The sequence below is a fragment of the Chelonus insularis genome, unplaced genomic scaffold, assembly GCF_013357705.1.
Source record: "Chelonus insularis isolate UGA/USDA-ARS -01 unplaced genomic scaffold, ASM1335770v1 contig_42_pilon, whole genome shotgun sequence".
NCBI classification, from domain to species: Eukaryota; Metazoa; Arthropoda; class Insecta; order Hymenoptera; family Braconidae; genus Chelonus; species Chelonus insularis.
In genome coordinates this window covers 904,794-932,018 of record NW_023276578.1, presented here as the reverse complement: position 1 = coordinate 932,018, position 27,225 = coordinate 904,794, and the positions used below count along the sequence as shown (strand labels likewise).

General features: G+C 31.7%; 8 protein-coding genes across 8 annotated transcripts; 4 read left to right on the top strand and 4 right to left on the bottom strand.

Annotated features, from left to right (window-relative positions):
- Positions 1 to 447: 447 nt before the first annotated feature.
- LOC118069754 (transmembrane protein 216-like) lies at positions 448 to 2,557 on the top strand. Its single transcript, XM_035088069.1, has one exon. It carries the CDS (start codon positions 881 to 883, stop codon positions 1,307 to 1,309), a length of 429 nt encoding a protein of 142 aa, XP_034943960.1. The 5' UTR covers positions 448 to 880; the 3' UTR covers positions 1,310 to 2,557.
- Positions 2,558 to 2,568: 11 nt separating this feature from the next.
- sll (slalom) lies at positions 2,569 to 4,823 on the bottom strand. The gene is made up of 8 exons (XM_035088068.1): positions 4,535 to 4,823; positions 4,241 to 4,452; positions 3,949 to 4,160; positions 3,639 to 3,863; positions 3,370 to 3,520; positions 3,081 to 3,292; positions 2,875 to 3,000; positions 2,569 to 2,806 (listed from the first exon to the last, which is right to left on the bottom strand). Exons 1-8 carry the CDS (start codon positions 4,567 to 4,569, stop codon positions 2,639 to 2,641), a joined length of 1,341 nt encoding a protein of 446 aa, XP_034943959.1. The 5' UTR covers positions 4,570 to 4,823; the 3' UTR covers positions 2,569 to 2,638.
- A 310-nt stretch (positions 4,824 to 5,133) lies between these two features.
- On the bottom strand, positions 5,134 to 10,758 carry l(3)76BDm (trafficking protein particle complex subunit 8 homolog l(3)76BDm). Its single transcript, XM_035087965.1, has 4 exons — positions 10,365 to 10,758; positions 9,702 to 10,143; positions 6,185 to 9,604; positions 5,134 to 5,940 (listed from the first exon to the last, which is right to left on the bottom strand). The coding sequence occupies exons 1-4, from the start codon at positions 10,519 to 10,521 to the stop codon at positions 5,673 to 5,675; spliced, it is 4,287 nt and encodes a 1,428-aa protein (XP_034943856.1). The 5' UTR covers positions 10,522 to 10,758; the 3' UTR covers positions 5,134 to 5,672.
- A 137-nt stretch (positions 10,759 to 10,895) lies between these two features.
- Positions 10,896 to 14,012, top strand: LOC118069687 (ribosome biogenesis protein BOP1 homolog). Its single transcript, XM_035087966.1, has 4 exons — positions 10,896 to 11,211; positions 11,282 to 13,177; positions 13,387 to 13,486; positions 13,564 to 14,012. Exons 1-4 carry the CDS (start codon positions 11,107 to 11,109, stop codon positions 13,911 to 13,913), a joined length of 2,451 nt encoding a protein of 816 aa, XP_034943857.1. The 5' UTR covers positions 10,896 to 11,106; the 3' UTR covers positions 13,914 to 14,012.
- On the bottom strand, positions 14,011 to 16,237 carry LOC118069688 (tRNA (adenine(37)-N6)-methyltransferase). The gene is made up of 3 exons (XM_035087967.1): positions 15,842 to 16,237; positions 15,434 to 15,769; positions 14,011 to 15,357 (listed from the first exon to the last, which is right to left on the bottom strand). The coding sequence occupies exons 1-3, from the start codon at positions 15,943 to 15,945 to the stop codon at positions 14,091 to 14,093; spliced, it is 1,707 nt and encodes a 568-aa protein (XP_034943858.1). The 5' UTR covers positions 15,946 to 16,237; the 3' UTR covers positions 14,011 to 14,090.
- A 163-nt stretch (positions 16,238 to 16,400) lies between these two features.
- Zmynd10 (zinc finger MYND-type containing 10) lies at positions 16,401 to 18,421 on the top strand. Its single transcript, XM_035088064.1, has 4 exons — positions 16,401 to 16,802; positions 16,878 to 17,669; positions 17,737 to 17,969; positions 18,034 to 18,421. The coding sequence occupies exons 1-4, from the start codon at positions 16,596 to 16,598 to the stop codon at positions 18,113 to 18,115; spliced, it is 1,314 nt and encodes a 437-aa protein (XP_034943955.1). The 5' UTR covers positions 16,401 to 16,595; the 3' UTR covers positions 18,116 to 18,421.
- Positions 18,146 to 19,344, bottom strand: RpS12 (ribosomal protein S12). The gene is made up of 5 exons (XM_035088065.1): positions 19,290 to 19,344; positions 19,121 to 19,157; positions 18,744 to 18,878; positions 18,447 to 18,651; positions 18,146 to 18,248 (listed from the first exon to the last, which is right to left on the bottom strand). The coding sequence occupies exons 2-5, from the start codon at positions 19,135 to 19,137 to the stop codon at positions 18,180 to 18,182; spliced, it is 426 nt and encodes a 141-aa protein (XP_034943956.1). The 5' UTR covers positions 19,138 to 19,157; positions 19,290 to 19,344; the 3' UTR covers positions 18,146 to 18,179.
- A 582-nt stretch (positions 19,345 to 19,926) lies between these two features.
- On the top strand, positions 19,927 to 22,567 carry LOC118069749 (uncharacterized). The gene is made up of 2 exons (XM_035088063.1): positions 19,927 to 20,033; positions 20,983 to 22,567. Exon 2 carries the CDS (start codon positions 20,988 to 20,990, stop codon positions 22,512 to 22,514), a length of 1,527 nt encoding a protein of 508 aa, XP_034943954.1. The 5' UTR covers positions 19,927 to 20,033; positions 20,983 to 20,987; the 3' UTR covers positions 22,515 to 22,567.
- The last annotated feature ends 4,658 nt before the right edge of the window (positions 22,568 to 27,225 follow it).

Here is a 27,225-nt window from a genome sequence, read left to right as displayed (position 1 = left end):
CTATCATCATTTTTAATAATTATTTGAAATGATATAAGCACATAATTAGAATGATAATATCTTATTGATTAATAAGTTATCTGATATAGAAAGTAAGCATGAAACATACTAACTAATTAAAAATTAATAAAAAATATTTCCACTAACTTGATTGTATTTACTGTTAAATGACGCAAATGTTTATTTATTTTTCCAGAGTATTTTCTCAATTGATAGGAAGTTTATTAATTAGAATACAAGTTATTTAACTATTTTATACAAAGGAATATTTTTCAGTAAATTTTCAGTAGATTGAAATTTTATTAAAATTTTTATGAATTTGAGTAAATTTATAGAGTGTATAATTGATGTATTTAAATAAGTGGTAATGTTTCCCGCCACCGTGCGCGTACGAGAATGGCCCACGCACCCCTGCATTTTTATATGTTGACAAATTGGAGGTATATCTATTTACGTTGTATGCATCCACGGACGAAGCCGTCCGGAGGCAACGCGTTGCTGTGTTGCGGAGGTTAAAAATAAACAAAAAGGGAAAAAGCATACATATTTACTGAATACCAAAAATAATTGTTGAGCTGTCGCGCAATGTTCATAGAAAATTATCTCTGCAGTGTCGTGGAGTAGCGTAAGATAATAAATAAAAAAGAAAATAATGATAAGTGTGATAAAGTAATCTAAAATGAGTGCAGTGAGCTATTATTCAATGAATTTATCAATTACTGGGTTGAATTATAAAGTAGACAACTTTCTGACCCATGAAGAAACTTGGATGAGTTGAATAAGCAATAAATTTTATCAGAAATGGATATATTGTGGACTTGAATGACTGAATGATTTAAATAAAAAATAAAAATATTTTTACAATTAAAGTCAAGACAAAATGCCATCAGTCGCAAACTCATCGCTTACTTACGAAATTTTAATGTATTTAAACTCATTCTACTTTGGAATGTTTGCTGTATGCGAATTGGGCATGGGACTCTACAAAGCCACAAGCCTTCCAGCATCAAGTTCTGGTACAACGATCACAGAATTTTCTTTGCTGATGTTTCTGATAGTTACAGAGGGTGGAAGAGTATACCTTGGTAGAAGGGGAAATTTGACTGAAAGAGGACTACCAATATTACTTGGAATTGTCCTTACAATACCTAGTGCACTGGCAACACTTTATTTCCTCATCTGGCAAAGTTATGTCCTTAGGCTAGAGGTGATCCTGTGTAGTATACAATTGGTCCTGCTTACATCTGAACTCTTCATCTCTGTGCTATGCCTTATAGCGATTTATCGTCCTCCACATTTTGAAGAATGAAATTACGACATTAAAGCCTTGTTTTGTTCATCCCAAGCATGCAGCCTGATCAATAATGCATCATATCATGATGATTCATCGCCTTGTCAAACATTAAAAGCTCTATAGTAGTCATTTATCAACGAGTATAGCTTTCAACTTTGTTAAATAATTTTTTTACAAATTAAATCATTCCAGACATCGATAGATGCAAATCAGAGAACTATTATAATAGTAAGAATGATAGCTGTAATTAATAATTCTATGTTATTATTCACTGTCCAATTAATGTATTAAATGACTCACATAAGATATTATAGATTTGTATGTGAAAGTTGCACTTAAATTGTGTAAGAGTATGTACGGGATATTGAATCATTGCAAAAATTCTGATACGATAGAAGAATTTAACACTTTTCAAAGTATAAGCAAGTCCTTGATTGTAAATACTTCAACTCAATAAAACTTTTTATCTTTTCGTTTAAATGAATGTGAAATATCGTACATTTATTAAGTTAGATATTGCTAACTTAATGAATAGTCATGAAAAACTATCTCTTCATTATATACAGGAGTATTTTTTAAGTAAATCGTATCGTAACTTTTGCTATAATTTTATGAAACTTATATTGTTGAGCAACTAAAGATATTTATTATTATAATAACATCTTTCATTTTTCATTAGTTTAATTAACATCATTTACATTACACATGGCTACATTAACATAGCTCACTTTGACAAACATCATACAATTGTATTTTCTGTACAAATATGTCATTGTCGTGCATGTAAAGTTTCATGAATTATTATTTTTATTCAACTCATACAAATAAAAATATGACGTCATATTGCCAATAAACATAAGTCTGCTTTTGTTATATATATATATTACCCTTTCAAATTATGCACGATTCTTTTTTTTTAACATATGCTTATTTAGATTACTTCTTTAATTTAAATAACATTTATCAATAAGTCTATTGAATGGCTCAACAAATTGTTGAACGAGCTTTCAGTATTTTTCATCATGCCATTTTTAACTAAAAGTTTTTGGATATTATACTGTTATAACTTTGTACATTTTGATTGTAACGTGAATCAATGGGGTTTTGCTTTATAAACTATGGCGATAAACGTATCTTTAAAGTCAATAAAATATCTAAAGATGCCTTCGAAGAATTTATTGACACTATTATTGTCTTGGCATATATTAATAATTATTAGACGTAGTTTAATGAAACAAAAAAATTCATGTTGCTTACCATAGAAAGCGGAATTCTTACAAAAAAAGATGAAGTTAAAAAAAATAGTTACTGTATTGTAATAATATTAATATAAATATTAATTAACTAATCTTTTATAGCTGCGCTCTCTGCTCGTCGTCTTCTAATTGCTCGAAGTCTATTATTGCAATAAATTCGTAAAAATATCGATCCAAACACAACAAATATTCCTATTACTCCAAAAATGGTAATTTTATGTTTGTATATTACACATGACAAGAGAATGGCCAATCCCTAGAATAGATTTATTTATTATTTATTCAATTGATTTATCATTGTAGCAAATGTAGTTTATATTTTACCTGTCTGATCGTCATTATTATAATGAATGTAACAGCACCAAACTTAGATATGGTGTAGAAAATAAATAGTTGTCCGCTCGCGGAAAAAATAGAAATAAGAAATAAATCTACTATGAAGGAAGGATACTGAAATTGGAACAAAGGTAATTATTTATCAAGTCATAATAAATGAAGTTATTTTGTTAATTTATCACAAAATAATTCACCTTCATTATAAAGTATAGCGAATGTGTGAAACCAGATTGTTGAGATAACGATGTTGCTGTCAATAAACATGAGAACATGTTAACTGCACACATCATTTGAATACTAGTTACTCCATACTCTGTGAAGAGAGCATTCTGCCAATTGCTAGTAAAACTGTCTGATATCATATATCCGATAAGAATCAATACTCCAGAAATTGTTGTAGCACTGTCTAAAATTGTTAATTTTGTTCATATAGTCTAAGAATTGAAATTTAGAACTTTTCTTTTAATGTTAAAATTTGCATACCATTCTCACGTTCTGTACTGCCTAACATAAATAATGTCATACCAATTGATATTAATAGGGCTGTAATATATTCATAGTACTCATACGAATTCCGTGACACAATTTTACCCATTATCATTACAGGAATTATTCTCGAGGCCTTGGCTAAAACCTGGTCAATAAAATATCAATTGATAGTGAACATTTAAATAATTTCCTTATTATTAGTTATAGTTTTGTTTTTGTTATTTTTAGATGATGAAATATTTATTGAACAATAATCAACGTACCTGAGTAGGAAAACTAACATATTTAAGAGCCTCATATTGACACCAGCTGCTCATAATATTTGATAAAGAGCAGAATGCATATTTGTACATTGGAGTAGTATGTTGAGGTTGCTTTGTTACAAGTAAGTACAGTCCTGATATGGTGAATGCAAGAATTCTATTTACAAATACTAAGAATTGTGAGTCTTTGAAATGTTCTTTCTCACCAGCGTCATTTTCATATTCCTTTTAAAAACATTATCAGTAAATATTTATATCACTTATTTGTCTGATTTATTTTCTAAAAGAAAAAAATATCTATTGTTTTTACCTGTGTCATAATTTTTTCTTGCAAATATCCCCATGTTAAATAGCTAACTTGTAACCCAATAAAACAATAAGCAAGTAGAATGGCATCATGAGAAAATGTACGTTGTATATGACTGTTAGTTGGTTGGAGAACATAAGTAGAAGAATCAAGTATTCCCGATTCTCCACTTCCTACAAAACATTTTTGGACTATTTTTGGGATGATTCCGGTTCCTAAAATAATGAAAGATATTATTTATTCAATTACCGGTTTTATAGAAACATTAAATGGATCTAAAAATAAATATACTCACCAGCTCGTTGCAGGTACTTGCTGTATCTTACATATTTATAAACTATGTATCCAGGTAGTAAAATAGTGGAATAACCTAATAAATTAAGACTTAACCTCATGGTCCAACTATATGATACCGGAGAATTTAATATATCTCCTTGATTATCTACAAAAGACTTCACTATTTTCGTCGTCACATAGATTACTCCAAAAGTGAACAACACTAGAACACTGCAAATACAAATGTTGTTAATGAAAAATAAGATTATAAAGACAAAAATATACAAAATATATTATTTATTAAGTTGATTACCATATGATAATACTTCCAATGTGATTCCCCCCCATTGTTTATAATTATAAATTACTTTTAACAACTTTATGCATACAGAAGCTATCATAAATGATAGGTTAAGATTATGTAAAATGTTGATGCTTTATTTTACACATTGACATTATTAGAAAAATTATTTATGCTATAATTTTAATTATTCTAATTTGTTTACACGTCATAAAAAATTTTATAATATATTCCATAACTAAATATAAAATTGATATGACAGTTCAAGACATCAAGGCTTGATTACTTGTCATAATCAAGCCTCCACTACATACTCCAAATCAGTCGGTATTGTCATGTACTACTTTACATAATTGAATGATTGTTTGTTAAATTGTTTATTACAACATAATGAATAGTATTGATAAATAACTAAAAAAATAGTAACAATTGTTTACTTATCATTTAACAAAAGACTCAGATAAGAAGTAGAATATTAAATATTTTTCAACTTTTATTGCAACAGATGTTCAATGTCATGAAAATTAAATTCTATTTTGTTATTTATTCTTTTAATTCAAAAATATATACAATGAAAGTATTTCACAATTTATACAACATATTCGGTTGATGAATATTAATAATTAAATATATAATATGTATAAACTTTTGCATAATTTTAATTATACATTAAATTATTATTAATTTTTCTATACAGAGGTATTTTTTAAATATTGTGATAAAATAATTAGTGCATTATTTTTGGCAATAACTGTTTTTTGCGATATGTTTCCGTTATGTTTTTTATAGGTTTATTAACCAAAAAGTGGATGGAATTAAATTTTTCTACTCGCAGTGTGTGTTTCTATTATTGCCATTCATTCATTTGAATTTATAAATAAGCATAGTTAATTATCTTCAGATTTTTATAACTTAAAATATATTTAATTGATAATAAGTAAAATGTTTTAAAATGCACATAAGAGTATTAAATCATTTGTGAATTAAAAATACTAATTTAAATAGTAAATTTCTTGTTTTATCTTCTCTCGAAACTCTCCTATAAAATATTCAAATGGTTTTTATTCGTAGAATAAATTATTTACAATGAATGTTTTTTTTTCTAAGGAATGATTTTGCATTCGTATTTATCTAAAAAACATTTTTTAATTTACACATCTCCTTCACTAACGGTACATACGCTTTCTGTTCGCCACTTTTGCGGTACGAAATTAGCAAATTCTTCGAGTTTCGCAAAAAGATCTAATCTTGATGCTAAATCATAAGTACCCGGCGAAGAAGTAACGGCATGAAGATTAACTGTGTATCTTCCATACGGTTCTATTTGACAGCAAATAGTCGTATGACAGGTGTAGCGAAAAAATGTAGATGCCTGGGGCGAGTAGAGTTGCGATTTCACATTTGGCAAAAATGATTGACTGAAAAAGAAATCAACTTGTTAATGATACAGTATAATACTATTATTAAAATGCCTAGTCTTCTATCATCCAACTGAATAGTCTACTACAAAAGCCTTTACAGTTTCTTTTTTATATAACAACACTTATTTATCATAAATTTAATTAATTTTGGTAGATTTCTAATTTTAAATTCATTTATAACACTATTTTGGCAAAGATTTTCGCAATGACTTGACATTTTAGATACTTTTTCTAAACTTACCTACTGGTACCAATCGTATTAACTCTGACTGAAACCTTTGATTGGGTATTATTCTGAAGATGTAACATTACAGGAATGATACAGAGTAATTGTTGATCAAAATTATGTATTAATTTCCTAACATGACTCAAAGAATAGGTTATCACATTTTTTTGAAGCTCAGATTCATTAATAATGTCTTTTTTCTTCGTATTTGTAGAGTCAGGGATGTTACGATCTGGTCCAAATATTTTTAACCGGCTTGAATACTCCGTTTGTTCAACTTGTGGCTCTGTAGGATGTTTATACATCTTATTAACTAGGTCAAGATCTAGGTAATGCTGTCCTATAACATCACGAGTATTAGAACTATTATTCTCAAGAATTTTAGCTCGCCATCGTAAGATTATTGTTGCACCAATTTTCACAGTATCGACTAGAGACGATTCTTTTGCAGGAATCGTTGAATTAGCTACAAAATTCTCATTTAAACATTGGGGGTTAATATTCCGCCTTTCAATAAATTCAATATAAGGCAAATCAATGGATTGATTTTCATTATTATCAAGTAAAACATCAGAGTAAGAATTTAGACCAATTTCATTCATTCTTCTTACTATTTTGAGCAATAAATGACAGGATTCCTGAGATTTTATTTTATAGTTAAATAATTGGTCACTTGAATCCAATTTCCAGTTATTACTTTTTAGTAACATTTTAGTTAGAGATATTTCAGAAACATCAGAATTCATAGTTTGATTTTTTAATTGAACTATGAGATTCATTGTTGAAGATTTATCTTTAGTAACCGCACTAGGCCTTGCAATAGCTTTTATTTGCAATGAATAAATAACTTCTAATTTCCAAGAATGTCTTGAAACCCGATATTTAGGAATACTTTTGGGCTCAGGATTTTCATAATAAAACATCAAGTCTAGACGGTGGTTTCCTTTTTCATGGGGTGCTCGTATCCAGAGAGGCATTTTAAATGTTTCTCCAATATCTAAACATCCTTTAGAAGATATCGGTAGACATATCCTACTTACTGGACTATTAAGTTTCTCTTTTTCTTCCTTATTCAATCCACATGTCTGATTTTCTAAACAAAATAATCTTGCATCAGTAGATCCAATTAATATATTCATCAAAGGAGCATTTCCTATGTTCTTTAATGTCACTTCGAGTCTTTTCATTTCTCCACATAACATCTGTGGTGTTATTTCGCTAAATGAAACCTGCATAAAAGGTGCTTTGTCAACAACATTCATTTCCAATCTATAATCAGCACTGTACATCATTGCACCTGGCTTCTCTTTAACATTTTTGAGCTTCGGTCCACGGATCTCGAACAGTCGTTTACCACGAATATTCATTGATGGATTAATAACTGGAAGATCAGATCCAACTGTGGGATTTGATAAATTATAAGATATTCCAAGAATTTTTAAATCTCCTGTTTGTGTAGGTGTACATGATAATACCAGGCGCTGTTTAGACATTGCTGGAATTACAATTGAATCCACAATGGCAGTTTCAACTGAACTAGATTCCAATAATGAATTTTCTGTAAATGTTTCATTACTAACAGTTTGCCCATCTTTGGTGAAAGCCCATATTAGTTTAATTTTCGATAAAGGAGTTGGAATACGAAGGGGATTATGTAATTCAATAGATAAATGAATTGGTTCATCAACCACAGCATTAGGTTTGGAAGTATTATTAGTTTTATTTGAATATAGTGGAATTGTTGGTTTAAAAATCATAGGAACAGTACCCTGAGCTTCTGTAACAAGTATTTCCTCAAGTTTTATCCATCGTGTGTCATCTTCATCTTGGCGATTGAAAACATCAACTACGTTATTATCTTCCATTGGCATTAGTGGTCCTAAGTATACTTTTATTTCATTACCATCTATTAAAGGTAGAGGTAGAACTGGAAGACCGTGAAAGTGTGATGGAGCTTCTTGTAGTAATAAATTATGAATGTGTAAAAATTCACGGAGAAATGCTGTTTGTTGAGTCGCTGGTTGTTTACTCGACGGACTAAGTAATTTCTCAAAAGCTTTCACTGCTTCATCCATTTTCTTCAAGGATGCTGCTTGTCTTCCAATAGTAAAATGAATGTGATCCTCAGCTAAAGACCATCCTCTATCCCGATAAACTTGATAGGCTTGTTGATAACACCGTAAAGAATGCTTTCTCTGTCCTGCTTTGGAGAATCTATGTCCAGCTAAAACTGCATGAAACGCATATTTATGTATCATTTTGGATGAAATGAAACAATATGACGCTTGTTCGAGTAAAAGAGCAGATCGTAAATCAGAATCTTCACTAGTCATACGAATTAGCTGCTTAGCAGCATCTCCGAATAAATTTCGACCTTTTAAACATTCAGAGCTAAGTAAAGTTGCTCTTGTGGCAAACTGAGGCATTTTGCAACTATTTAAATATGTTAAAATTGCATCATCCATGTATTCAATAGTCTTTCTGGTCATTTCTCCTTGCATAAATGCACTCAGAGCAGCCATTTCTAAAGCTCCTGCATAATAAAGCCACGCTTGATCAGCAGCAAAATCTCTTTTTGCGCTGTGATAAGCTTGGTATGCTAGAGCATAATGATTAAACATAAAACAGAGATCACCTAATCGACGTAGTTGGAGTTCAGGTGACTCAGCAGTATAAATTACTGCATTAGTTGTCGTTGATCCTGGAGCCCCTGGTTTGTTTGTACCGAACCACCGTTTTGTTGCACTAAATAATGAACGACTTACCCCTTTTTTGTTGGTAATTACATCATTTAGGAGACTTATCTGCTTCTCAACATAAGGCAACAAACTTTTTAAACAGAAATCAGTGATCATCGTTTTTATTTTATCTAGATCTTGCGTTGATAATCGTGCACCATGCTGTGCCATAGGACGACTGGGTGAATCCGCCCACACATTTGCATTTATTGGAGATCCTGATGATTGAACTTGTGGCTTTATGTTCTCTATATAGGACGAAGTAAATCGCTTTTCATTTTCAGGACTCAATGGGTGAATCATTACAGATTGAGTAGTAACATCTTGACCTATTTCTACTGGTATAACTGCAATTTCTGATATCTCCGACGACAAACTTATTTTATCAGTCACATCCGGCGATAATAATACCGGAGGATTCTGAGGAGCTATTGGAGTCCCTGCTTGACTTGATTTATCAGTTCCACTGTTTACTTCATTTGGCATTGCACTTAACCCACCAGTGTCTGCTGGAGTTCTCGGGCTACTACTATGATCGCTACTTGACAAGTCGGTGTATTTTACTAGAAATTGGCTCCAAGGGTCGGGGAGATGAATATTCTCTTCTGCTTGACCTGGGGGTCGTGAGTTCATTTGGAGTAAAAAACAATTATTAACATCGTAAAGATTTTTCATCTCTGTAAATACTGATTCAGCCCTAAAAAAAAATATTATCAAAATAAATAAAAAATTAACTAATGTCAAATGATTCTAATATAATAAATATATCATTGAATGCATTTATTCAACTTTACCTTGCTTTATCATCTTGAGTAGTATCGCAAATTAAAATATAATATCTTAATGCATTGTTATTGAACCATTTTGGCAATTTGCCAGGCATACTTTGATGCAATTGAGCAGCCATTTGTTGTATCTTCTCTAATGGGTTGTCATCTGCTGTAGACACAACAATTAAACAAGCCAAAAAATGCTTGGTAAATTCATGGTCAGATGGAAATTGAACAGTGAGAAACATATCTCTCCAAGCTTCAAACCAAGGAATTGCTGCTGGAATATCTAAATCAGTTGTACCTATTTTTATAGAAGTTGTTCTTTCACATTGTTCAGAGCTAACAGAATCATTGAGCATTTTTCTTGCGACCGTAGGCTCAGGTGGCTGACCATAAATATCTTTAATAGAGAGTCGAAGATTTCGTACAGAAATTGTCGCACCTTGAGGATCTTTAATATGTCCTGAAAATAAACATTCAACTTTATATCATTGAACTTTGAAAAGATAGCCAATTTTTGTGATTATATTGAGTACATATATAGCTATGATTTATTAGAATAATAAAAAAAATTGATTAAAGTCTACTTCATTTTTTTTTCTAATTGTGTCTTTGTCTCTGGTATGAATCATGATTGTAAAAAATTGTATACTATTGAAAAAGGAGAAAAATCAGAACATATACCTTCGGCACTAAGGTGGCAAAAAGGCTGGAGTAATTCAATGAAAGACAAATTATTTTTCTGACATGCTGCTTCAGCAGCAGGTGAACAAACAGCACCAATTTGTGGGGAGAAAACATTTCCTATAAACTCCCTCGGAGTTAATTTACACTGAGCCATGATACTTAACCAAATTTTAATTAATTTCTACGACAAATAGGTTATGTATGACTCATATTATCAACATGTAATCTATCAAATCACATTCTACACTTTTTATTATTATTACTATTAATTAACATTCAGTAAAATATATTTTTATAATAGCACCATTCTTATCATGATGATAACTGAATAGTAATTTTGATAAACTCGATTCATGATTAATTTCACTTTTAAATCATTATAATAATTATTTACGATTATTTTTTGATTAAATTTTTTATTAATTATTACAATATCATCAAATACTATTTTATTGTAATTATTTAATCAATTGTTTTTGACATTTTTAGTCAAAAATAAATTTATTTAACCATTTTTCCTCGTATTCATTTTCCACAACTCACCACCTGGTGTTCATTTCTCCAAGTAGACGATCATTTTGATCACGTGGTCGACCTAACTTTTATTGATAATTAGCAGGCTTGCTTTGACTCCAAAAACATAACCTTAAAGGAGTACACGTGTTCGTTATCGTTACATTAAATAGCATCAAAATAAATAAACAGTTTTTTGAATATTTTATTAAAAAGATAAATTATAATGGCACCGCCTATAAAAAATACGTCAAAAAGAAAATTAAAACCTTTAAAACAAAAAATTGAGGAGCAAGAAGATGCAAAGAATACACATAATTCTTCTGAAGAGGTATTGTTTACGTTTTGATTGCTGTCATTTAACTCTATTCAAGTTATTTAATTAATTGTTTTTTTATTAGGATTCAGGAGCTGAAGATTTACTAAGTGCTGAATTAAATGATTCCGCTGATAGTTCTGATGCAGAATCAAATGCAGAAGAACCATCTATTGATTCTGGTGAGGAAGACGATCAAGTAGTATTTGGCTCTGATGATGAAAGTGATGATACCGAAGATGATGATGAGGATGAGGCAGATGAAGATGAAGATGATGAAGAAGAGGATTCGAATGATAATTTAACAGAAAGTGAAGCAGAAGAAGAATTTGATGATGAAGATGAAGAGGAAGAAGAAATTAAAGAACAAAAAAAAATGGTTAAAAAACCTTTCTTAACTTCAAAAAATAGTATAAGAAAAAACGAAAAAAATTTAGAGAAATTACCAGCTGAAAATGACAGTGGAGAGAAGTCAGAACAAAAAGAAAGGATAATTAAAACGATTATCAATAATGAGTATGAGTATGACAGTTCTGACGAAGAGGACATAAGGAATACCGTAGGTAATATTCCAATGAAATGGTATGATGAATATCCTCACATCGGTTATGATTGGGAAGGGAGAAAAATAATAAAACCTGAAAAAGGTGATCAATTAGATAATTTTCTGAAGAGAATGGAAGATCCAGATTTCTGGAGAAGTGTTAAAGATCCTCAAACTGGCCAAGATGTTATCTTGAGTGAAGAAGATATTGAATTAATTACTCGAATTCAAAAACAAAAAATTCCTGATGCTCAGTTTGATGAATATGCTCCATGGGTGGACTGGTTCACATCTCAAGTTGAAAAAATGCCCTTGAGGAAGTTCCCAGAGCATAAAAGATCATTCTTACCATCTAAAGTTGAAGCTAGAAAGGTATCTAAGTTAGTTCATGCTTTGAAGATGGGTTGGATGAAATCAACAGCAGAAATGGAAAAAGAGCGAGAACAAAAGCAAAAAGAACCACAGTTTTACATGCTCTGGCAAAGTGATGATCAACCAGAAGAAATGAGGAGAATCCATAAACATATTTCAGCACCAAAAAGACATTTACCTGGCCATGCAGAAAGTTATAATCCACCTCCAGAGTTTTTATTTGACAAGAAAGAACGTCGAGAGTGGAATAAATTAAAAGAAACACCTTGGAAAAGAAAATTACACTTTATTCCTGAAAAATATTCTTCCTTGCGAGAGGTTCCCGCTTATCCTCGATTTATTAAAGAGCGGTTCCAACGATGTTTGGATCTTTATCTGTGTCCGAGAGCTTTAAAAATGAAGCTAAACATTGAACCTTCAGCATTAGTACCACAACTCCCAAGTCCACAGGACTTACAGCCATTCCCTACAACAATGTCTATGGTATTCAAAGGACATACAGACATGGTGAGAACAATCACAGCTCAAAACAGAGGTCAATATATTGCTTCTGGAGGTGATGACATGACGATAAGAATATGGGAAGTTGCAACAGGCCGATGTGTTAAATCTATACCTTGTGGAGGTATTGTTAGAAGCATTGCTTGGTCACCAAGTGAATCTGTATCTTTGATAGCCGTAGCAGCTGATAGAAAAATTTTATTGATAAATCCTGGTGTTGGAGATCATTTAGTAACGAGTAAAACAGACAAGCTTCTTGAAATAATTCCTGAAAGCGATAAAGTAATGCCTGAGAGAGTTGCTTCAGCTGTTCAGTGGGAACAGGCGGAAGGAGAAAATTGGCAAAAAGGAATAAGGATTATTATTAACCATTTTAAGACTGTCAAACAAGTTACATGGCATCCTAAAGGAGATTACTTTGCAGCAGTGATGCCTGATGGACAAAACAGATCGGTGATTATAAGTCAATTGTCCAAAAGACGATCACAGTTACCTTTCACCAGGTCTAAAGGACTTATACAATGTGTTTTATTCCATCCAATCAGGCCTTTCTTATTTGTTGCGGTAAGAATGAATAAATTTAAATTCATAATTTAGTAAAGTCTACAAAAACATTTATTTGACTGAAGAAACAGTTTATAACTATTTTAATCATACATCATCAGATTATAATTTAAAGAAAATTTTTTAAGTACTACATACAAAACCCAAGCATGGATTAATTATTATAACTTTTATTTCAATACCCTATTTATTCTCATTTCATTTTTCAGACTCAACGAAATGTTCGTATATACGATTTAATTAAACAAGAGATGGTAAAAAAATTGTTTTCCAACTCTCAGTGGGTTTCTAGTATGGCAATTCATCCAGGTAATGAAAAAATAATTATTTAAATAATTAAATAACAAATGGAAGAGCATTCGAATAATTAATATTATTATTTCTAGGTGGTGATAATCTTCTGGTAGGAACATATGACAGGAAAATTTTATGGTTCGATCTGGATTTAAGTACAAAACCATATCAGACGTTAAGGTTGCATGGAACTGGCGTTCGAGGAGTAGCTTTTCATAAACGTTATCCACTCTTTGCATCGGGAGCTGATGATTGTAGTCTTATTGTATCTCATGGAATGGTTTATAACGATTTGTTACAAAATCCATTAATTGTTCCTCTTAAGAAGCTTAGCAATCATGAAAAATCAAATGATTTTGGGATACTAGACGTCATGTTTCATCCGATACAACCGTGGGTTTTCTCAGCTGGGGCTGATACTACAATAAGAATGTATTCGTGATTCTGATAAATAATTAATTCCTGTAATAATTAGTCTTATCATTGCACATATACTTGTTCATAAATAATAATCAATTAAATCATTAATGTATGAGTTAAACTTCTTAGGACAAGCATATTATTATAATCAAAGAATATTATAAAATTTGATATAAAAATTGATAAAAAAATATCAAAATTATGAAATGGGTGAATGACCGAGGCATTGCCATTCAGGTTCACCACATTCACAAGTACGTCCTGCATGACGTATTTGGAAAACAGTTACAATTCCTCTGTTATCATCGAACTTACAACTAATATGCAAATCATGAATTAAAAAAGTATAAAATTGGTTTGCCCATCGTTGTCTCAGGTATACCGATCTTGGGTCCTCTCGTAAAACGTTGATAATAGCATGCTTTTCTTCATCAGCTTTATCATTAACAATTTCAGTAAGCTGTCTAATAGCTCGTTCATTGAAAATAACAGACAATGATCTAGTTTGTGGTTGCGTAATCCAATCTGGAACACGTACCTGGAATTGACTATTTTCAGTTACGTCAACGTTGGATGAGCTCGAATAATTCTGAAGGGTATTATTAACATTAGCAGAAATATTTTGAATGTTTCCAATAGTTAGAGATGGTCTTAAAGATTGTGATTCTAAACCTTCTTCTCCATCAGGAGCTTCTCTAACACCCATTCTTACTGGTGAATTGTCTAATCGTGAAATCAATGCTCGTCGATTAATTAAATCCATGTCTGTGACACATATTGTCCTTGGTCCATCTGCACCATCCAGAAGTCTTGAGTTTCTAGAATCTTGAGATTCTAAGTTTATATTTTGAACTAAATTACTAGCTTCATTTATTGATAAAACATCTGTGTCTTGGGAATTTCCTTGATTAACTGCTGCTGCGTCTTGATTTGTATCTTCATTATTTACAAAAACATCAGCATTTTCAGGAAGATTGTTAGCAGACAGAGATGCTTCTGAAGATTGTGAGTATCGTAATGGTGAATTAACTTCATAGACATTTGGTCCTTGTTGAAATTCTTCAGCTTGTAGTCTCATTGCTAATTCTTCATCTCTTGAAACATCAAATTCTTGAGATTCTTCATCTTCTAAATCTCTATTAAATTCTATATTATTTGGACTGAGTCTATAATTATTAAAATCTGAATTTTCTCGTCTAATTAATTGTTCCACATGTAGTGGATTGTCATATTGAGGGATATATGGCTTTATATCTAACACTGGAGTACCATCCACAGTATCAACACCTTCAAATAATATTGTATTTCCTTTAATTTTTATTATTTTCACTAAACTAAGTCCAATTGGACATGGACGATGCGGAGATCGAGTAGAAAATACTCCAGTTCTTGCTCCGTTTAATCTTGGAGGAGCAACCTTTGCTCGTACATGAGTTGAATCATTTCTATGAAAATGAAAAAGAATCCTAAAAACAGTGAATGCATTAGTATGTTTTTATAATCAGTAATATATAACATCTAAAAAAGGTAAATAAACTGTACCACATGTGTGAAAATTCATGTAAACCATTAAGTGCATGATCTGGATTTGTGAAAACAGAATTGAATAGAGTTATTTTCCCACGTGATTCTTTGCAAACTCCTGGCTGCCGTGGAGTTCCACGTTTATTAGGAAAGCCAGTATTAATAATTCCTATTGGCTCCAAACTAATTGAAGTATTGGATTGAGAAGTTGATGCTGATTCTATAGCAGAAGGTTGCTGATTCTGAATGACAGAATTAGAAAATGCTTGGATTCCATCTGAATGCAATTCAATAAGACGTTTTATTCCATTCACATCTTTCTCAAAAATGTACCGTAGACTTTTAATTTGTTGTCTGAAAATAATTCACGTTGAAAGATACATTTTTAATGAATAATATTGAAGAATATAAATTGCATAATAATACCTCAAATTATTTATTTCTTTACGAGCAATATTTAATTGATTTAGTAAATATTGCGGATTAAGTTCACTATTTTGACTTGCAGTATCCATTATTACTTTATTCATGATTAAACACTATTTCACATATTTTCTTTACTCGTTTTTTTTTTATGATTTTGTTTCTTCAAATTTATAAAATATTAAAAATACACAATATTTTATTTCTGGTAAAACTTCGATTTTATTTCAATTACATGTGTTCGTCTTCCATTTGATGATTATTAAATATTCACACTATAATCAATGACAGACAACTGCTGATAATATTAAGTAAACAATTTTTTAATTGTGTTTTGAATGGTTTATTAATAAAAAGAATAGATTTTCAATTGATTAGTTATTTGGCGGATTGTGTTGCAACAAGACGCGTATCTTAATTACCCAAAATTAATTATGAACCTTTACGTCTGCAGATGTCGCGCAAGTAGTAAAGCTCTGAGGCGCTCATATTTAAAAAAAAATGAACGTCAGCCCAAAATTGAAATTACATTTTTAATCAAGCAATTAAACTGTTTAAAAAGAATAGATTTTTTACTAGCACTAATTTACAAAATTAATCATTAATATTTTTTACGTAGTTTGTATGACTTTTTATTAATGGGTTCTTGATTATTCAATAAATATCTTCAAAGTATCCAAGGAAACAGAATTATCCAAGGAAACAGTTTATAGGAACACTTCTATATTGTAGAAATAAAATTTCTATTTGCAGAAAAATGTCAGAAGAATATGAATACATATTGCAACCTTGGGAGATCGAAAGTTATATCGAAAATTTAGAAATATCTGATCTAGAAGATATTGGTAAAACATCATGGTTTGAATACCATAAAAAACTCATGCATTTGAATCAACAAAGTATCCTAGATATCAGTCACATGCATGATGAAGCTGTTAAAGAATGGTTTGTTACTTTTCAAAAAGTAAGTATGATAATTTCTTATAAATTCAATGGTCAAATTGAAAAGAAAAAAGTATTATTACTTGCTTCTCACCAGATTCCTATTTTAATTCATGAAGCAATACAAATATCAATTTGGAAACAGAAAATATTCCCATATTTAATCGAATCAAACAAAGAGTTATCCAATACTTTTATGATTTATAGTATCTTGTATCATGAAAACATTGCAGTGTCTCTTATGGAAAATATTTTATTTCATTCTGATAGCATTGAGTCTATGGATGATTCTACTCTAGACCTCATTGATTATGCTGTTAGCTATCTAACATCTATTATTTTTCCTAAAACAAAAACAAATGTACAAAGGCCTGATAATTCATGGACTACAGAGATATTAATTAAAAAAGATGAAATTGAATTTGATATTAGTATTAAATGTATTGCAATCATAGGGTATCTTGCAACTCGTTCTGATAATTTACCATTAGCTTTTTTGAAGCGATTGCTATCAACCCATGATGTACCATATTTATTTACTCAGTTAATTGAAAAGAAGCCTTGGATTAAAGTTATTAATGGAGAGAGAATGATATATACATCAAAATGGGATAGAGTAACAAAAGGAGAAGAAGACAAGATAAGTAAAATAGAAGGACAGATTTGGATTTGTTTGAGAGGATTACTTTTGAACCCTAAATGTGCTCCTTATTATCAAATTACTCAGTTTAGAATATCGGAATTGACAAAATTGCAAAAATATTTACATGAAAAAGTTCTTGATCAAATTTCTCCTTTAATTGATCTACGACGATGGTTAAGCTATTTAAATATTTCTTCACAGCCTTCAGAAACTAAACCTACGATTTGTGTTGAACTTATTCCACAGGTATAGTGAATAAGAAAAAATATATGAGGTATAACAATTAATCGTACATGATATTAATTTTGTATAGATTCAAGCAACTATCTTAGAAAAGTATAAAAAACAGTGGAAAAAATTAGCTGATACACAACTTCAGCTCTTTCATAGTAAGGATATGAATTACGTAAAAGAAACAGCACAAGTTCTAAGTGATGCTTATGATGTAGATAAAATCATTTTTGAAGAGAAAGATAAATGTGCTTTGTGCAAAGAAGTTGCTTCTAAACGATGTTCAAAATGTAAAAGTGTTTGGTATTGTGGGAGGTACGTAAGATATTCAATTAAACATGCATTATGGTTTGAATTGAAAATAATTGGTATGTTACAGAGCATGTCAAGTTAAAGATTGGAATACTCATAAAAAAATTTGCGAACAATTAGTAAAGAAAATGGGAGATGCTGAGAAATGAAATTTCACTTCTACAAAAATAATTATACAATTAAATAAAATTTTGTTGTTTTATTAAAATTATCTTAGTGTACAGAATTTTGCTTTAAATATTCCATCAAGATATCTTTAGCAGGAGTCTCATCGCCGAAATCCTGGAATAAATTCATTTTTTTTAGACAAAATGCTACATTATTTAGAAATTTTAGATTTAAATACAAAAACTATGTCAGACAAGGCTTTCTCAGCATGGTTTTATTGGGTTCATTTCAGTAGAGGGAGCCTAGATTCTCATCATATAAATTGAATAAAATAAGTATAATTAAAATTCCAATTGAATTTTTTTTGAATACCTTTATTACGACGCAAGAGCAGCCAACTACTTTCCTTGCTTTACCAGCGCTGTCTATTTTACATAAACCTGCCCATTCTCCTAATTTTTTGTTGTTGTCTACTTTAATCAATGGAATTTGGTGTTCATTGCAAAGAGCTTGGACAAGTTTCTTGTACATTGGTTCGTCACAATTTTCTGCAAGTATGCAGAGCATAGCCTGTCTCCTGAAAATTACAAGTAATATAATTGTTAATACTCACTTGATCAAAGTAAATCACGATATCATTTAATATTCAATGGTACAATAAAATTATACTTGTCAAGAGCTTTGGCAGCTTCATGGAGGCCATGTACAACACCATCATGGATTAATGCATTTTTCAAGACCTCTTGTAAAGCTTGATTCACGTCCATAAAATTTCCCGCAGGGAATTCCGCAGAGGTATCGTCACTATAATCAAACAATATATATAAATAATTTTAGGTAAATAAATTGTTGGTAGGTTAAAATAAACAATTTAATAACATAGGTTATAACAGATAATTTCTTACGATTTTTAGAACGAGAATATAAACAAGAAAGATTCTGTCAAATATATATAAATATTCAACGATTATTTACATTAAAATTTTTTAATTTATTGAAAAATTAGGCGAATAAATTAAATCCATAAATTTATAAATAAGACTTACACTTCGTTGTCAGACATGATTTTGGAGGATCAGGCTGCTGAAATAAACAAACCACGTTATTATTCACACATTCTAGATTGTAATTCGATTTTGCACCGACTAAAATAATTAGCGATGTCATTGTTATAAAACGATTTTTAACACAATGTGAAAAGCGTGCTACATATACCTTTTGTGAACGAGAAAAAGAAATGGCGATGAACTGTACGCGCGGCATGTTGCTGATACTCAACTTCTCATTGGCCAGAGACATTCCTCATGACGCCATCTATCACCTGAATTCAAACCACACTGTTTTATCAACTGCAGTTCAAACACTTATCGCGCAATTTTCAATATAAAAAATTAAACCGACACATTAATTGTTTGATTAAAATAGCTTTGACTACAATTTTTATTAAAAAGCTATAAGAACAGTTACTATAAATTATTCAGCTCTAATTCATTAATGATTATAAAGTAACGGTATTTTTAAACGTTATTGCAATTTTATCTAAATTATAAAAACGTGAGAATAAGTTACAAAGATTCTGGATACATAATATATAATGATCAAAGCATCAAGAGGTCACATTCTAGGCACGCAACGGGATCATTTAATGGCCCTAATGAGAGTACCTTACTTATGGAATATTAAGTGTGCAATTTATTTTCAGTGTTCATTAGATACATCTCTAGACATATTTTAGCACGAAGGATACGTATATACAGCTTAAACAATTCCCTCGTAAACTGATTGCAGTCACCATGGAAGGGGTGAATGTTCATTACCGTTGGGAAACGGTGACGCAGTATAGATGTGACTATAAACAGTCGACAAGTGTTAAGCTTCGTAACTCCAGTCATCATTTCAACTTCAACCGGACAGTATCGCGGGGGTGGTGAAGAAATTATTACTGACACTATCTACAAGGTAAAACATTTTTATTCTTTAATCATTACTGCATATCATTTACACATATTATCAATTTATCCTTTTCTTGTTACATCGAATAAGCATTTACAATTATTCAGATAAAAGATATTCATAAGCTTATTTCGAGACATATTTAATACATCAATCAATTCGTGCTAATTAAGAAACGTTTTTCATTCATTACTTTTAAAATAAATTTTATAAAAGATGTTATCGAGATGAAAAATAGCTTTTTGAGTAAATCTAGAAATAAGTCAACGCTCTAATAATCTAAATTGTACCAATTGTCATAATAAAGTCGTTTTAATCTCTTAGAATGAATGAAAAATGTCATACACTGATTCTCATCCATTTGTAAAAGTAATTAATGTGTTAATTGCAAATTTGTGTAGTACATTGAACTAGGCATAACTGTATAAACCCGGAACTGTTAGTTTACACAGTGGCAATCGCAGGATGTAACTTGATTCTCTCGAAGATTTGTTCCGCTATCCATGACAAGTATCTTAGTTGTCGCTTCGAATATTACCATACCGCTATACTTTATTACCACTCAAACACTTCCGATTTCTATTGTTATCTTGCACCACTATTTTATGAAATATTTCAAAAAATCATAAGCTATTTGTTAACAAGGTGAACTAACTTTTTACATCGTGTCATGACTCTCACCAACCGGATAGTGTCAGCCGGATCTCAGCCTCGTCAATCTTCTGTTTTATAAAAGCTACGGAAGTGCTTAGGGAAATTATTTTTGTCGTGGTAACGTTTGGGTCATGCTATAGAATCAAACAAATACGTATTTGCTATTATATGTCATAGTGAAAGAAAAATTACCGTGACATTTATGGACCAGTGAACACTGATCATACAATGTAGATAGGAGTGATATTCCCATAGATTTGAGTTTGATGAATTATTATTCTTTTAAATATTTATGTTTCAGGCATCATGATTGCATTTTTTGCGATTCTGGTCAACCTCCTAGCAAACAGCTCTGCTGTAGGTGTTGGAAAAGCATGGGAAATATCTTCAAACACCAATGCAGAACACACAACTCATCCAACTTGGCCTCGTCTTGACCTATCAGCGTTTGAAGTGCGTAGCATCAGTGGAGTTGGTCGTTTGGCATCTCGAGAGTCTTCTCCAACAATAAAAATTCCTGAAACACTTGTAGATTTAAAAGAATTTGATCAAACAGGTGAAGTGAGAGGAAATCGTATTGCAAAAGAACTAGAAGATATGGAGGATAGCCGTTCTCCAGAATTATTATACGATCATCCACTTTTCAAAGGAGCCATAAGAAATCCAAACGACGATGTAGAAGTATTATCAGAACCCTGGGAAAAAGAAACACGTCGTAAAGCTAGACATTATGGGTCTTGTTCTGAAAGTCATGAAAAACCGGACGAAACATCATTGGAAATAATTGAAGATCATTCTAGAATACGTAGAGAGGCAGATGAAAATCAAATGGAGAAAATATCTGGAACAAAAAGTGCTCGAGAACCTCGTTTGGGTTCTCCTGAATCTTGGTCAACACAGCCTCTTTCTGTTGAATTCCGTCATAGAACTGATGCTGAAGAAGCTGCTAGTGAAGATGATGAAACATCTCGATCTCCATCACAGAGAGATGAAGCTCCGAGGACCGATTTTATCACAGCAAATAGGAGGAATTATGATGTGCGAGAATCTAGGGAGTCAAGAGATTTCCCGATATCAAGAACATATGATGATGTATCATTCAGAACTCCTCTTCGCGATCGTGAATTCGATGCAACTTACTCCCGAGGTTATTACTATCCAGATCACTTTAGAACAGAACGAGAATACTACGTTAGAGGATTAAACGAGCCGACAGCTTATTCATCAGACCGTTATCGTATTGAAGACTATGATTTATATCGAAATCGACCAACACCAAAGCCTAAAAGAATAATTTATTATGCAACATTACCTGAGATTGTTCGCAAGCCTGTTGATCTTCGAAGCTATCAAAGACCTCATGATCATATCAGACCTTCTATTCCTATGATGACACGTGATGGCTTCCCTAAAAAAATTCCCAACATGATGGATCGAGATGTCGAAACTAGATATCGCTACAGAAGCTATCCTTATGGTGGTTATGATCCTTATATCAAAAGATCCACTTACTTAGATCGCCCTTACGTGCATTATACTGATAGAGTTGACGAGGTTCGTTATTTGGATCAAAATTTAGATCATGACACTTACAAAGAAGTTCGCAGTGCTGATGAAGCAGCTAAATTACTCGCAGATCCTTCAGGAGCACGACGACAAGAAAAATTACCATGGCCTGTCCAAATTGGAACTGAAATCAATGTCAAAGATAATCAGAAGGTTTCTGGAAGAAAAATTTTTGGACAATATCAAGACTATGATAGATTTAGACCAAGTACTAGAATAGAACGTAAAGAGAGTACAGATAATCCTGGACTAGAAGCTAGAAATTAAATACTTGATTTAGACATTAAATAAAATTGATAGATGCTGTTTTAAATTGATATTTAAATGGGGTTTTTCGAATGGTGAAGGAATGAATTAGATAATAAGTATTTAACTACTTTCTACTTTTAGACTACATTGAACTGATTGAAAAGTATTATTTAATTTCGAATTCAATATATTCCATTTTCATTTATCACTTAATCATTTCAATTTCACAATTTTCTTTATTTCGCTTATACTTTTGTGATTTCGTAATACTTTATTTCCATTACGATCATTCAATAACTGTGTGTATGTTGAGTAGATTAGTTTATTTTTGTATGAGTTTTAAGAATAAATTATTTGGATCTGTATCTCCTTGAAATAATAAATATCATTGTGGATAATAAAAAAATTTATCATTTTACTTAATAAAACCTTTCGTTGGAAAAAATTATCATATTTATAACTTACCTTTTCTCACAGGATGTTTATCATTTTTCAACCATCTTAATTAAAGCTTTATTGGAGATTGAATAATTATTGGCATTAGTCTATGGTAATTGTAGTCATTATAGCTAATAGTTAACGAAGTGTAATTATCTGAAAAATAAAAAGAACGTATTGAGAAGTTTTGTAATTAATTAATGTCGATAAAAGTTTAATATACGAGTATGTAAGTATTGAAATTTAATTAAAAATTGAAGAAATCTTCAAACTCGTTATGTATAACAACTCTCAAAGCTCGATAAAGTATGTATTCATCAAGATCATCATTGAAAAAAATAAAGGAATCTGAGATTAAAAAGATTAACTTAGGTCTGAAGATAATAAACTCTGGCAACTGCAATCTACACAACTTACCTACCATTTCTACAGTAGAAAAACATGAATACAGCTGCCTGCCTTATCGTATTCATAACTGACAGTCAAGTCCATCAACTTGTGCTCTCTAGCGTAGTCTGCAAGAACAAATAAAACCATCAATTAAATTTCAATTTAAAAAATAAACTAAAATAATTCTAATTACCTTTAATATATTATATGTTAAAACCTGATATTTTTCAGACATATCAATAGGTCAATGAATGCATCAAAACAACCGTGAAACGATCGATTTGCTTGATTACCTTCAAGAGAACAGAGTGGTTGTTGGTTGAGAAAAAGGAAGAAGGGAGTATTGAGCATATTATCGAAGCATATGGAATTTGGGACCAAAAAAATAGTCCTGCGCAGGAAATTGCTAACGACTTAAACACCGGGGCGGTACTGAGGACCTCATGGGTCTGTTGGACCCTGCAGTGATGGATGGAGTCTAGTACTCTGTAATTTGAAGGCGTTATGTGTGTATCGAAAGATGTAGGTGTTGCTTTGGATATTCTGTATGACGTTCACTCGGTTCTTTGGCCAATTGGTGCATCCTTTGGTCACACGATCCTCTTAGGTAAACGCAATTGCTCAACATCCAGATGATTTTGCACCTGTTACTTTCAATTCATCATCCAGGCTTTTTTATTCTCAACTTTATGAAGTGCTAGAACATAAAGAATTTTTTATGAATAACAGTTGATCACGATCGATATAATTTAAAAGATCATAAATTTATGTGTATTTATTATGGATACAATGTTAAAATATGTATTGTCAGTCAGTGGGTCGCAGTAACGTAAAGTTATTACGGATAATCTAACTTCAAAGAAGATAGGCTAGTCTTGGAGCACGATTAGTTCGACCAATGGATAATATTCCTCCTCTTTTCCTCCTTTCTACTATACATCCTCGGGGCATCGTCGGGACGCTGGTTATGATAAATGACTAAATGGTCTCGTAGTTTTTAGCGAACGCCACACCGCATTCTCTTCTTAGGTTTACGTCGTGGCCCAAGTCTATGGCATAATTTTGTTGTAAATCATTGTAAACGTTGACGTAAACGTCGAGCTAATTAGATACATTTACCGCAAAAGGGCCGCATTTCTTGTAATACTCCACTGTGAGCAATGTTGTCCTCAATATCTTCTTTGAGACTACACATTAATATACATAAAAAAAATTTGTACATATAGAGAATTATGTTATTTATATTTTTACTACAAAGTACACTATGTTAAATGCCAAGGAAATAATTAAAGAATCATAAAATACTAATAAAAGTCTTCAAGAATTTATGACAATGATTATGAAATTTCAGACGACGACAATTTTTTTTTTCTTGAATTTATTTATAGGAGTTACATATCTACCTAAGAGACTGAAAAATTTTTATGAATATTACGTTGCTCTTCTAATTTTAAAACTTGCTGTTGTTTATTGCCAAATCCTTTTAGCCACAATGCTTAAATATATCCAAGTCTTCTCAAATCACAAGCAGAATTAAAAGGTTCTTGGTGTGATATTAAAAACGCTAATCACCAAAAGAAGGCATCTCTTTTTTATACCATCCCTACACTTTGGTAGACATTCCCTCAGCTCACTTACACCAGACCTTTAACTCTCCCCTACGTCACCAACTTTTAATGGGTCTATCTTCGAGCCGATGCTTTTTCTTCCCCAACCAAAAGGTTTCATACGTCCTAAGGGACCGTCTCGTTAACCCTGCACCTCTATTTTCATCAGATTTTTTTTTTTAAGGATACATTCACTTAATGTAGAATTTTTATTATCACAAAATTGCTTTGATGACTCTTTCTTTTAAAGGTTGATGTACTACAGTCTAAAATTCTCAGCTTACATGAATGCTGCTAGCCTATACCCTCTGGGATTTTGTTGAAGAATTTTTTTTCTTGCTGATTCCTCATTTTCGACGGTTTTCGTGCGATAAGTGAACACCTATAATTTACTAACTCACCTGGACAACGCAAAGCCTAATGGAAAAATACGTTCCGGGTAATTTTACGTCGGGTTGTCGGCCAAGTCCTGATCGGTGTCTAAGTGAGGAAGATTTAAATGCACTGTAAAAGAAGTAAAATCCATAATAGGATTATAATGCACATATTCTGTCGAGAATCGCAGGCGTGGTATTCACTTCCGTGAGTCTCTTTTTTTTTTTAATTTCTTACTTAACAATCAAACAATTAAATCAGGCCTTTGTTTTATCGTTTGCATCATTTCTTAGTAATTGTGACAATGTTTTGCAATGAATTAAAACTACCTTATTATATTACTTATTGTGTGACTTTTATTTATATTTTTGATTAAAAATGACTTCACACTTGTAACTTACTTTTTTTCATTTTTCTTCTTTTTTGCACATAATGTAAGTAACAAGTCTTACACTCGTGGACGTAAATATGTCTCAGCAGTCGACGTTGGTTATATCTTCATTATAAAGCTTGGACCGAAGAGTTACGTACTGTGCAAGAGACTCAAGCGCCAACAAAATTATGCATTGCCCACAGGTATCATTGCCTTCAGGTCAAGCCGCACGAGTAATTGGCTTCCAACCACGTGTAATATCCTTTATTCTCTTCTTGCTCTCTTCTTTTGATTCACCAGAATGAATCTGTAAAAATACATTGGTGTTAATTATTCATTTTTCATAAATTATATTATCGAATGCTACTCTTTACAAGTAATTACTAAAAACAAATATTATCAATTCATTTTAATTAACTTGTGATAATTATGAGAAAAGAATGAATAATTGTAAAAAGTGTGTGGGTTTCAGCTGAGTCGGAGATTATTGATCATTTGACCATGACATTCTATTTTAATGGTTAAATTATATTGCTTTTGAATGATGTAAATAGGATTGATTACAATCAATAACAAATAAAAAAGCAATAAAGGTAGAGCTAACACTAACAAATACATGAAATTGCATATTTCTAACAGACGAAACGGAATGCATAAATGGTTCCGGCGAATATTCTCTTGACGGTGGTCGTGAGGGGAAGATTCTTAAGACGACTTCCGGTTGCGAGGCGAGCTAGTGTCCCTAATTACTGTGTCGGTTCATGAATACGATTGCCACGGCGCGCGGCCACACCGGCACGGAAGCTAGCGTGGCGTCACTGGGTTGTTACTTGGCTCATGAATTTATGTATCTGCATTCTCCAACGCAGTTCGAAGTACCCTAAGAGTCCTAGCAGTCCATACACTTCGCGACGGCCACTCGATTAATTCATCGAGACTCCCAGTTACTATTTGATTTACTCGTTTCCTGCAGAACTCACTTTTTATTTAATTATATACAAGTGTCTCTTGTCAAAGAATCTCTCTTTTTATTCTTTGTTACAAAGGATCACCGTCATCATGGTTCAATCCAATTCGCACAGTCTCTCCGCGAATTCCAAAGGAGTCTTGGACAAAGGAAAACCGTCGCGATTTAACATATTAGCGTTAATTAAGGCAATTATGTCTCCGCCCGTAAGCATGAGAGTGTGTCCGTTGACTCGACGTTCATCCATATTCAGAAGCTACTTCCGAACGTATAAAACATGCTACGAAGTCTTAAGGAAGCCAGTGAGAGAAAGACAGCCGGTCTTAGTCTTTAGAAGAACGCTTCTGTCTTTTCTTTTAATTCTTTTCTCATCGTGTTGACAGTCATCGTGGGTATGTCCCCTTTACCTTTTCCATAAAAAGATTTAATATACAATGCAATCACATGCTCATGCTATGACCTGCCTGTACACACCTATCTTTCATCTAGCATGATTACAGAATTATTATTTTCCATTAAATCGTAGGGAAAAAATCCTATTCTTTTTACATCAATCATCACTTTTCTTGGTTTCCTATG